The sequence below is a fragment of the Solanum dulcamara genome, chromosome 2, assembly GCF_947179165.1.
Source record: "Solanum dulcamara chromosome 2, daSolDulc1.2, whole genome shotgun sequence".
Classification (NCBI taxonomy): domain Eukaryota; kingdom Viridiplantae; phylum Streptophyta; class Magnoliopsida; order Solanales; family Solanaceae; genus Solanum; species Solanum dulcamara.
Genome location: NC_077238.1, coordinates 65,623,514 through 65,635,844, shown reverse-complemented (window position 1 = coordinate 65,635,844; position 12,331 = coordinate 65,623,514). Strand labels below are relative to the sequence as shown.

The following is a 12,331-nucleotide window of genomic DNA, read 5'->3' as shown; positions in this document are numbered from 1 at the left end:
ATGAAATCTAAATATTCCCATCTATTCGTGCCTACCGATAAGAATGTTGAAGGTAATGCTCATTTCCCTTGACTTGAATTTGTTTGTACATTTTAAGTTTGGATAGTAATTTTTATTTTAGAAATTGCTGGTTGATGACTGAATTTTGATTGTGATTTGTACCTCAAGTCCATGCTTGATTTCTCGTCATTCGAGGATGAATGATCCCAAGGGGGAGATAATATAACACCCCTAAGAATTTCCCTAAGATTCAAACCTTTCTTGCATTCGTGTAGGGTCAAACTCAATTATAGTGAAGTATAAGCATGAGTTAAGATGAGTCCCTAAGAAATTGAAAAGTGTTAGAGGTGATAAGGGGTCACAAAGGACCCCTAGGACCAAGCTAAGTCCAAAAGATTTGTCGTGGATAAGTTTTAGGATGAGTTCGTATAAGGGGTCGACTTCTAATGACCCTATCTTTTGAAAGATGACAATCTGGGTGGTCCACAACATATTGAATTAAAGTTCGTCGAGGCTTCTTTCTAACGCCACCAACAATGTAATTTTTGGAGTTTGGAGTCAAAAAATATGATAATCCTAAGACAAACTAGCACGGCAGGAATTTCAGGCCTGGGTTGCAACTGCTGGAAATCTGGGCTTGGCACCGTAGTGGTGCAATGCACCACTATCGCGCTAGGAACAAGCCTCTATAGTTTGGTCCCTGGTGTGGCGCGCCACTACGAGATGTGCAGGGTTTTCAAGCCTATTTTCTAGAACCCAGAAAACATGGGCTTGGCGTTGTAAGGGCGCGACGCGCCACTATCGCGCTATAAAACAACCTCAGTAGTTTGGTCCTTGGCATGACGCGCCACTAGCAGATGTGAAGATTATAAGCCTATTCGACTTGGCGCCGCAGTGGCGCGACGCGCCACTATCGCGCCAGTAGCGTTTTAGCCTATTTTCCAGAAATTTTGGAGAAAGGGCAATTTGAGAATTTTCCCAAATATATATACACAAGCCTTGAACGTTTTTGGACCATATTTTCAGTCCCTCTCTCTCTCTAAAAGCCCTAGAAAATTTCCCTCTCCTCTTATTTTTCACCAAATCCTTCTCCAACAAAAAATGACTCCAAGAGATTCAAGATTCAAGCTTTCCATTGAAGATCCAACATCAAGGTTTTCTTCAAGTCTTCACTAAGGTATGTAAGGCTACTCAAAGCATGTGTTGAGTCCACCCATGTGCCCTATACTTTCTTTGAGGTTAAATGTCCATAATAATGGAGCTTGTTGGTAGTTTTATGTTCGAATGAGTCTTTTCACCTATTTAATTGATTTCTATTATGTTGATGTTGTTGAGCTAAGAAATTCCTAAAATCTTCTTGTTTGCATGAGTCGATGGAGATGAGTTGTTAACATACTTTGTTGATTTCCTTAACCATGTGATTATGTTAAATATGTCAATTTCCTTAAATGTATTATTCCTCTAGAATTGTTGATTTAAAGACCTTGGAGTTGTGATGAGTCCTAAGGATGTGATATATGAGAAAAGAAATGGTTGGTTATGTTTGTAGGTTTCTATAAATGCACATCTAAGTTATGACTTGATTGAGTTGAATTGAGGATAGAGTCGATGAGTGGACAAAGTTCTAAATGAGACTAGCCATGATGACTTATTTGAGATGATTGGATGGAGTCTTATGAGCATGGAGTCATGGGAGGAGTATCGAGCACCGAAGCGGGTAAGAGTATAGTCCATACTCGAACCCCATAAACTATGCCACTACCATAGGTAGGGATGGAACTGTTAAAGTCGGATGCTTCCCATTGGGATCGAACCGTCAAAGTCAGATGTTTCCCATCTTACTGTCCTGAAATGATAGGACTTGACTGATCAATGGAATCCATGATTGGTGACGCGTTCATACCCTGGCAAGGTATGGACGGACGTGGCAACAACGTCGTCTTGTTGTACTATCACTGGCTTATAAGTGATGGTTGTCGGATAAGAGAAACTCCCATATAGGTCTTGATAGTACTCTGAGTCAGATTGAGTTGAATGGTATATGATTAGTCCTGTCTAAACCATATTCTATTTTAGACTTAGGACACTTGATTGAGTTGTTATTTCTCTTGAGTTGAGATTTCGAGTTGATTTGATTCTCCCTTGATGTTTGTTTCATTCGGCCATTTTATATACTCGTACATTCCATGTACTGACGCCATTTGGCTTGCATCATTTCATGATGCAGAGATAGGTAATAGAGATCATCAATTGGCGCACCGTTGAAGATCTATCCACTCCCAGCTAGTTGGTGAGTCCTCCTAGTTTTTGGAGGATGCCGAGATCGTCCTTACAGCTTTGTTTTGTTTCCGTTATTTTGATTATTGGTAGCCATGAAATTTTCATTGCCCCCCCCCCAAATTGTTGATAGAGGCTTCATAGACTAGAGTGTGGGAATGTTGGTTTGTTCTTTTGAGTAGTTCTATTAAAGTAGTTTGTTGATTTGATAGTTGTTTGGCCTTCGGCCCTAAATTATGAATAGTATTCCTATGATTAAGTCTTCCGCAGAGAGAATGTAATTGAATGAAAGTGTGACTGGACCATGTGGTTCGCTTGAAGGTCAGAAATGGCTTTCGAGTACCGGCCATGCCTAGGGTACCCTCTCGAGGCATGAAAGTAAGTTTATAATTCAAATCATGAATGTGTGATATTATGTAACGATGGAGAATGATATAATATATCCAAACACTGTATTTATTAAAATAATATAGTACGATACAATATAATACAATACAATACAAAATAATTCATTATGAAACAATACATAACAACCATCCAAACAAAGTTTTAGGGTCATGCTATGCCATGTGGTTCGTTTAGAGTCTCTCGGGATTCTATTCACTAGGTCAGTCTTTATCAAACATAATAGATATACCCTTCAATTTGACAATTTTCTGAAATTGAAAAAATGAAATTACCTAATTTCATCTTTTTAACCCGAGCCCAACTAAACTAAACAAAACCCATAATACATTAAATCCCAAAACCAATTTATCCAATTCATTAACCACAATCCTTTTATTGTAAACAAGATCCAAATTCTTGACTGTAACATAATTGATCCTCATTGATATCAAAGGACCATTGCCACCCGTAGTAGTCACCACTAATTTCCCCTTTTTGTCCATTATCATTAGATCTGTAATAAGAGCCAATTCCACGACTTAGATGCTATTAAAAGCCTATTAGGCACAGTACGAAACAATGATTTTCTAAAGACTCATGGGCAGTTCCAATACCAAATATAGCCAAATCATTCATTACAAAAATAGACATTGATTTTAAATCTGCTAGAGAAGGGTACTTAGCCTTCACAACAAGTGTCATATAGTCGTCGGTATGCATACTGCCACAACCCAGCCCCGTAGGCCGTGACTGGAGTCCAGCCTGGACCCCCGTATGCATATAACTCAGGTGTAGTCATACCGGTTTATAAATAATAGAATCATGTACAGGAGAATCCCAATGGGTCATAACATTTTATGTACCTGTAGCCTCTTTTATTTGTGTCATGACATGAAAGGGAAGACAAGCCAACACGGCTGCCATAACACATACCTGTAATACATCATGTAGACCCAGCTAAACAAAACTTACACATACAACCCACATATATGTCTACAGACCTCTAAGAGTAGTGACGATATCATATGGCGGGACAAGGCCCCCACAATACCTTTGAATAAATAAATATATACATTAGAGGTTTGGTACCAAAACTCAGCTCCGAATCAATGGAACTTCTTTTAACTTGCTGGGTGGAATCCTGAGCTAGTGGACTCCCAAATCTGTGTCTGCACCTGCGGGCATGAAACGCAGCCCCCCCGAAGAAAGGGGGGTCAGTACGATACATGTACTGAGTATATAAAGCATACAACATCATAATTATGACAACACTGAAATAGGGATGCAGGATACAAGTATAACAGTTAATAAAGCACTATACCTGTGTCTTACAAAATAGAGTCATGTCTACCGTCATCGACCCTGTACCCGACTCACTAGGGGCTCGATGGTACAAAAACATCATCTATCATGATAGGCATATATATGCTTTTAACGCTGTGGAATGTACAGTCCGATCCATGTATAACGCAAGTACCTGTCGAGGAACGACGGCCCAATCCATATATCATGTTATAATAATAATAATGCCAAGGTACGATGGCCCGATCCGTATATCATAATGATGTCGAGGAACGGCGGCCCGATCCGTGTCTCATATAATAGTGCCGAGGTACGACGACCCGATCCGTATAATGCATAATAGTGCTAAGGTACAACGGCCCGATCCGTATACATGCATATCATAAAACAATGCCGAGGAACGACAGCCCGATCCATATATAATGTAATATGCATATACATACATGTAGGACTCATCAGCATATCAAATATCCCTCAACCATTATCATAAAGTATGCACAAGAACCACCAGGTGTAGGAGCTTACACCTCCAATCACTATTCAGCCTATAGAAGGCTCGAGGGTCGTAGTTTAACTATTTTAAGACCCTTAGGATTTAGGAGTGAACTAGAGTAACGAGTTATACTCGCAACGTACAACTGGAACTACCTCTATACTCAAATCGTATCTCAATTTACTTACATTTAAGACATCCCAAAGGGAAGGAGAGACAGGCTTTACAAATACTACCTTTCATCATATAAAAGCCCTAAAAGGCAACAACTCAACTATTACAGGAGTTCTATCATCACGGAGTGAATGAAACTCATAGTTCAAGCTTGGAATTTATGAATGGAATTACCCCAAGATCATATGCATGTCATTCATTACTTACGTCTAACACATGCCAACATAAGAGAAGAATAGCTTTACATACTTATGCCAAAAACATGCCAAAAGAAAGCTTCACATACCTCTGGTCGACTGCTTTTAGCCCGGCATGTCTCGTCGTCCTCTGAACCTATTTAACACGAAAGTAATACGAATATCAACTACTCTTAACTTTCCAGCATCTTGGATTACGCCTTAATGTTAATGGAATCTATTTCCTTAGTCGTTTCATCGACTAGTCCTTTAGTTTGTTAAGGCGTTAACGAAAATTGGGCAGCACCTCCCCTATAATGTGCCCTATCCGAATTTCCAATTAGGTCCCTAAGACCTACAGCCAACCAACAACAACAACTTGCAGAAATTCATACCAACAATATACAACATACACTCCGAACGACTTATTCAAAAATACGATATCTCAATAGGGCGTCTAGCCTTTATTTTGTAACGCCTATAATTATACGCAACGAGGGGTCATGTGGATTCGACCAGAAGCACCCTAACCCACATTAGGACATATTCAGTCCCTGCAACAACAAGTCACACCCCTGTAGAGCAACTCACAAGAACAACACTTTGTTTCGACAACAATTCAACTATAACGACTACAAATAAGTTTATTCCGAACGCCAAGTATTTCTAAGCCATTTTCATATTTCCAGCCACCAATAGGGCGTGTAACATGCTCCATAAGAACACATAAAGCTCAAATTTAAAGAAGAAACCTTACCTTACATTAAACTTGTCAAACTCGCCAAAACTATCCAAAATGTGAAATCTGGACAGCTTACTGTTTTATCTTGTCGCTTCGTTTCAAAGGGGTAATGGAGGGAAATAGGATTTACGTCCTTCATAAAAGTTATAGGAATGTGTCTTAGGGTCGCAAAAAATTTCGAATCATCCCTACATCAATTATTTACAAAAGGATATGACCAAAATACTTACAGCTGTCCGTGTAGAATTTCCAAAACCAAATCTGAGCAGTACCTCCTCTACACGTCATCACCATTTTTCGAGCTTATACAAGTAAAAATGGATTTTGGAGTCTGAATGAAAGTTATAGAACCACGAAATATCTTTCCAAAAAATATTAAATCACTCGAAACAAATCTGTACACAAGAAGTTATACCAATATTACTATCCGCTGTCCCTTCCAAAAATGGGTTTGTTAACTAGAGTTTTCTCTTATTTTCTCTTCCAAATTCCAATTGCAAAGATGGAGTTTTACTTCCATGAAGGTCTTAAAATACATATATATGTATCCACGTACTTAAGGAACACCGTATATAATTAATTCACGGAAGAAAATTGGAAAACTAACCTTTAAACTTCAAGAACCATGGCTGCCTCTCTATTTCTCTCCATCACGTTTTGTTTCTCTATGTTGGCTGATGTTTTGATGGATAATGAACAGCTTAAGAATCATATACACATATATATACACCTTTTTAGAAGGTGCCACATGGAAGCCCCCTAGGGTGACACATGGCAGCCTCCTAGGGTGCCACCTCAACTTATTCGGCCAGTCACATGCTGCCATGTGGCAGTGTGGGTCCCACCTAGGTGTGTCACCTACTTGCTTGTCACCTGCCTGCTTGTCACCTGCTTGAAACCTGCTTGCTTTGCTTTCATAAGTTCGAAAACTAGTTTTTACTCCCTTTCGTAGGTTTGTCATCTCACTTTTTTTTAAGAGCCTATGTAATCCGTGCTATGTAGGCTTGGTATGTCCTCCAGTAGCTCAAGTATATAATACTTTTACATTTATAACTTACGTAGTTAAATCGAGTCCTATGACTCGTTACTTGGGCTCCAATTCCTTCCGGATTCTTATGACTCCATCTCCAACCTTCTCTATTATGAGGTATCACATTCTCCCTCCCTTAGAGTCGTTTGATAGTGTCGTAGTGTATCCGCGCATGATAACTTTTAAGAAACTTAGTAGCCTTCCCAGGAACTTAAAAAGCTTAAGAAACGTTCTAAGGTACCAAAGTACGGGGTGTAACACATACCACTTATGGCATACTTTAATATCAAGCGTGTGGCAGCAAATGTCACCATGTTGGTGGAAGAAATGAGAAGGATAAAGTAAACATTTCTCTCAATTCTATTAGAAATTGGAGAAAAATGAGTGACGTACCCCTGTATACGATGAACGATGGTGAACCCATTATTATAGATGTTTGATTTAGTAATTTCCATCCCTTCAAAAACACTGCCCTTGAGGAATTTTTGGATCAAAATGGAGTAATTATGAGACAACAAGTTGGAGCTAAAGTTTCAATCTTTGTACCAATGCTAAACTACGGAGGAAGTGAAATGAATACAAACCAAGAATATAGTGTCCTTGGAAAAGAAGGGAAAGGGAGAAAGAAGGGCAAGTGGGGAGAGAGGAATCAGTAGGGGCAAAAATGGTAAGTGCAAAATTAATGATGGAGATGTAGGAATTGAGAGAACCATCGGCGAGGTCAATGAATCTAATATTTGATAAGATGATAGCCAATAAAGATGGTGGTGGAGATGGAGACAGAGAAGAAGTTTCCATGGAGGAGGGAGATGAAGATGGGGAATGGGTATTTTGGTTGGGTTAAGATAGTTAGAGGGTCAGACTTGGATTAAAATTGGGTGGTGGGTCATATTTAAGAAAATTGGATAATTTGTGTTGATTTGGGCTTTTGATCAAAAGAGGAGTACGGGTGATGAGTTTATAGATGGCAGGATTATAAATAACCGTATAATATAACGAAGAACAATGCTAGTTATGGAACGAAAGTTGAGAGTTAATTTTGAACATTCTCCCATTAATAAAACTAACTTGAGTGATCGTGATTAAATGGATAGGATCTTATTGCCTCATAAAAGGTTCAATCTGCACTGCCGATATTCACAAATTGGAACTATCTAGAGAATAAGGAGGATGCTATATTGGAGTAATTCAAAATAATAACTAATCATGTGTTTTTGTGCCCTACAGACAGAGTAAATAATCCCATGGAAGTTAAACAGATTAGTGCCATATGTCACGCGGAATTTGAGCTTGAAGAGACCATTGGGACACATAGATGCGGATATGAATATCATAAAGGATGCATCAAATAGTGGTTGTTGAGCATAAAATATTATCTCATTTGTCGAGCTTCGGTTTTTCCCCTCACAACAACAAGGACTACTATACAAATGCATAACTCATGTATCAAGTCTTCTTTGCTAAGTTAGTTTCAATGTACTTGGACTTTAACAAGATCTGATTAAATCATTAGCAGTGTACTCCATCATTGATTATAAATACAGATATAAAATTGTATCATCACAAGAAAAGTCACCCTATCTATCACCATAAATTCACATCTCCATCCTTGATACAAATTATAAATATTCCAGATATAACCTAGGTACAACTCGAATGATACAACCTAGAAACATGCTAGATACAACTGTATAATTTAGTGTATCATTGTTGATTGTTGATACAGGGGTATGGTTGTACTCATAAATACAACTGTGATTTTGAGTGTATATTGTCACACTGCATATGCAAAAATTGCGGAACTATTGTAATCATTCAAAGTAGTTGTATCAACGTCATTATTGAGATTCGAGGTGGATAACATATAATTGATTAATAGAGCATCAATGGCTTGTATTGAGATTCAAGGGGCATACAATCGCTGAATACAAATACATTTGATTAATATAGTAGATACAGAAGATTCATCTATACACAATAAAAATATAAATTATAATCCAAATACAACACAATATGGCACTAGTGTTGATATAGAAATTACATATTAACAACAAAAGCAACGTGACAACGAGACAAAAATGATTTTTGGGTTAGATCCATTCTAACCTCCATGGTCGAGAACACGTATAAATGAAAACTGCCAAAAAATTTAAAATCATACAATCCTTTTGTTCTCCAATGTCGAAGTTTTTCTCTCTTGAAAACCCATGTATTTACATCATTCCATAGAAAATGACTGCTTTGGTAGTAAAAATTTAAAAGATTCAATGTGGAACAAAACAAAAGAATGGAGTCAGTGGAGTTGAAAAACAAACCCAAGAACGTAATCTATACATGAATGGAAAGGAAGAGAAGGAAAAAGAGCAGGGGGTGGAAGGAGGTTGTGATAGGGTTTACTTTTAGGATTTGTTATGATACACATAATAAAAACAATGTTTTGTAATAGGAAAAAGAGTCGTATATATTGAACTTGGTGATTTAGAGTTGATATGATCCTTATTAAAAAAATGGCTCATACATACTGTTACCATTACATAAATTGCCCAAATATATCCTTTTGAGCTGACGAAAGTAAAAAAATAATTATAATTTATTTTTAAATTTTTTTGTTAAAATAAAATTCATATATGGGTATATTTTGACCCTTTTGGCAAAGTTCAGAAGTATATCTGATCCTTCTAGCACATAATTTCTTTTTTCCTTTAATTCAATGATCGATTTGGGTTATTAAAATAACTATATCTTCATTATCTACCTAACTAAAATGGAATCTCAGTAGCTCAATTGGTTGACTACGTGAATTTTTACCTTATTGTGGTGGATTCAATTCTCCACCTCGTAATCTCTTATCTCATTGCCCTTCCGCCTATCCTTACGTAATAAAGAACTATTTTTTTCAATTAGAAAAGACTACATGACAGGAGGAGAAATACAAATGGTCAATATATAAGAATGTTCAGATTTTTGTAATCTTCTTCTCTTTTATAGTTTTTTCCTTTAATATAAAGAAGCTTATAGGGTAAAAAGGTTATGCCGCAATTATGATATCCTTCTAAAGTTTGAAACCAAAGAGAACATGGAAAAGGGCTTCTTCAAAGTTTTCATCCCAGAAATAAGTGCAAAACGACTTGTGAGTTTACTACCCCTTATCATGGTCTTTGATGTGACTTTGATTCTTAATTTTTTTTCCATTTTGGAGATGTGGGCAGCATATATATATGGGGAGGGGAAGGCCTTGTTGAGATTTAGATTTCCAAAACTTGGATATACCTTGTGGTATTTTTATACTTTTTAAATGTATTTTTCTTTCATCCTCTTTTTTATGTTCTTATATTCAAGTATTTAATCTATGATTGTTGTTGATTCTTTTTCTTGAAATCATTTCAATTTATTCTTTTCGAAAATTTGTGCTTTGAATAAGGGGAGAGAAAGTTAAAAGTGAAAATATGCCTTTTTGTGATGCAGGTAAATTTTATAATTTTCTATATATGTTAAATGTCCTAATTTTATACCAGTACTATGTATAATTTAGTCAGTCGATGTTAGAAATTGCATATATCATTTCAAACTAACCATATTATGAGTGTTGATAGAAGTAATTTTGCAGTAAAACTATGAAAATGCCTCAAATTTCATTTTGTAGTTTTTGAAATAGTTACATTCTTGAACTCCAACCTTATAAGTCTCAAACTTTGAGTTTATTTGAAATATTCTTTTAACTGAAACTGGCTGCATTTATGATATGGTCAATCTTGTTTAAAGAAATTCGTATTGCTCTACATTTATTTTTTCAATAGTCAAGCTTTTTTTTCTTTCACAGAAACTTCCCACAGGTTATATTGATTACAAGAATGGAATTCTACCTAGGAATGTTTCCCTTAGGGATAGGTTTGGAAATATGTGGCCTATAGGAGTAACAAAATCAGAAAAACATATTTATTTTGAACATGGATGGGATAAATTCATTGAGGACAACATCGTAGAGTTTGGAGACTTCATTATTTTTGACTATGATGGAACTAGAATTTTTGACTTTAAACTACTTGGAAGAACTGGATGTGTAAAGAAAGGAGCAGGAGATTTAAAATTTTCTAAGAAGAAGGAGGACGAGGAAGAAATAAATGTTGACCATCAAAAGAGTATGGAGTTAAAGGAGAATACTTGGGCCAGAGATAGCACGAACAGTTCATCTTCTAATAATAGTGATGAGGATAACATGGTAGAAGAACAAGATGATCGATACGAGGAATATGAAGAGACAAAAAAGGTGCCACCTTCAAATTGCATCTATCTGGAAGAGGAAGAAAAACAAGAGGAGGGGGAAGAGGGAGAAGAGACTGAAAAGGCATTATGTTCAAAATGCAGATATTCGAAAGAGAAAGAAGAAGATGATGATGATGAAAAGGATGAATACAAAGAAGAGGAGGAGGAAGAGAATGAAAGGGATGGCATATTTAACAAACAAACGCCATGTTCAAAAGGTAAACACCAATTACAGATCTATAAATGTACTACTTTATTTCATTTTGTATCTAATTCAATTCGCCTCTTGTTAGTATGTTACTGCAAGAATGACATCTTTGAATATTTTGACATGATCTTGTATTCATAGAAGTGTCATGGTATATTTAAGACTATTAGTTTTAAAGGGTTTTTGAAAAGGTTCAATCGATAAAGTGAGGCTTTTAAGGGAAGTTTTTGTTAGTTTTTGGAATAACAGAGAAAATAATAAAGTTAAATATCATTTTCTAAAACCTCTGATATGTGTCAAAAGTTTGGTTACTTTCTTAAAGTCAATTTTTAATAAAACACAATTCTGTAAAATAAAATAGAAAGAAGCGCAACTCTGAGTTTTCATGTGATTTCTATTTGTGAACCTAACCAGTTAAACTTTTTTGATTTAGTTGAATGCAAAAGAGCCAGTGCTGGCAAGGTGAATGATCCCCATGAAAAAATTGCTACAGATATATTCAGAAATGGATGTATAACTAAGCCAAAAAATCCTTACTTTGTAACAAAAATACGACCAGATAGGAGAGATCACCTGGTAATTATAAACCTACTACTATTTTAGTGAATGGTTTTATAGTTCGATCTTATTGTATTCACATTTAACCTTGTTTCCCTATCTGTAGTACATTCCAGCTGATGTAGTGAGAGACTACAAACTTGAACTCCCTTCAAGTATGACCATTCGTGACTCTGCTGGCAGAGAATTTGAGGCAAAACTTAAGATTTGGAAGGACGGTAGAATATGGCTAGTTGGCGGGTGGCGCAGTTTATGTAGGTGGAACATTGTGGAGAAAAATGATACGTGCATTTGTGAATTTGTTAGACGAAAACACAACAAAGACCTTTACTTACAAATTCACATTGTCTATGAAGGAGAAGGTTCCCATCCCAACAAGAAATAATATGCTGCTATTTAACATACCTTTTAATTTTTATGGCCTGCGGTGCTTTAATATGTAGACAAATTTTGAAGAATATAAGTATTGTTGTTTGTTGACCAAACATTGAAGAATATTTTTTTGGTATTAATAGATCCAGAAGATAAGCCAATTAATTGGCGTTAAGACTAAAGACTAGTTTATTTACATTCAAATGTTAAACCATTATTGGTCTACCTTGATCTGTTAGAATTCCTAAGTTTTGTTGGAAAACATGAAATGTCCATTACTTCACTTGCAAAATACTAAATTCGTTGTGTTTTTCTCTGTTCATCTGAAGTATAATCTATGCTAGTAAAA

General features: G+C 36.3%; 1 protein-coding gene across 1 annotated transcript; it reads left to right on the top strand.

The window, feature by feature from the left end:
• The first annotated feature begins 9,657 nt into the window (after window positions 1-9,657).
• LOC129872362 (B3 domain-containing protein At5g60140-like) lies at window positions 9,658-11,995 on the top strand. Its single transcript, XM_055947351.1, has 5 exons — window positions 9,658-9,711; window positions 10,402-10,848; window positions 10,927-11,062; window positions 11,486-11,628; window positions 11,717-11,995. Exons 1-5 carry the CDS (start codon window positions 9,658-9,660, stop codon window positions 11,993-11,995), a joined length of 1,059 nt encoding a protein of 352 aa, XP_055803326.1.
• Window positions 11,996-12,331: the final 336 nt, after the last annotated feature.

Excerpts from the sequence above, each read along its gene's own strand:
- LOC129872362 (XM_055947351.1), top strand. The coding sequence starts at position 9,658 with ATGGAAAAGGGCTTCTTCAAAGTTTTCATCCCAGAAATAAGTGCAAAA. Across the intron at positions 9,712-10,401 it reads AAATAAGTGCAAAACGACTT|AAACTTCCCACAGGTTATAT; the intron begins GTGAGTTTACTA and ends TTTCTTTCACAG. Across the intron at positions 11,629-11,716 it reads CAGATAGGAGAGATCACCTG|TACATTCCAGCTGATGTAGT; the intron begins GTAATTATAAAC and ends CCCTATCTGTAG.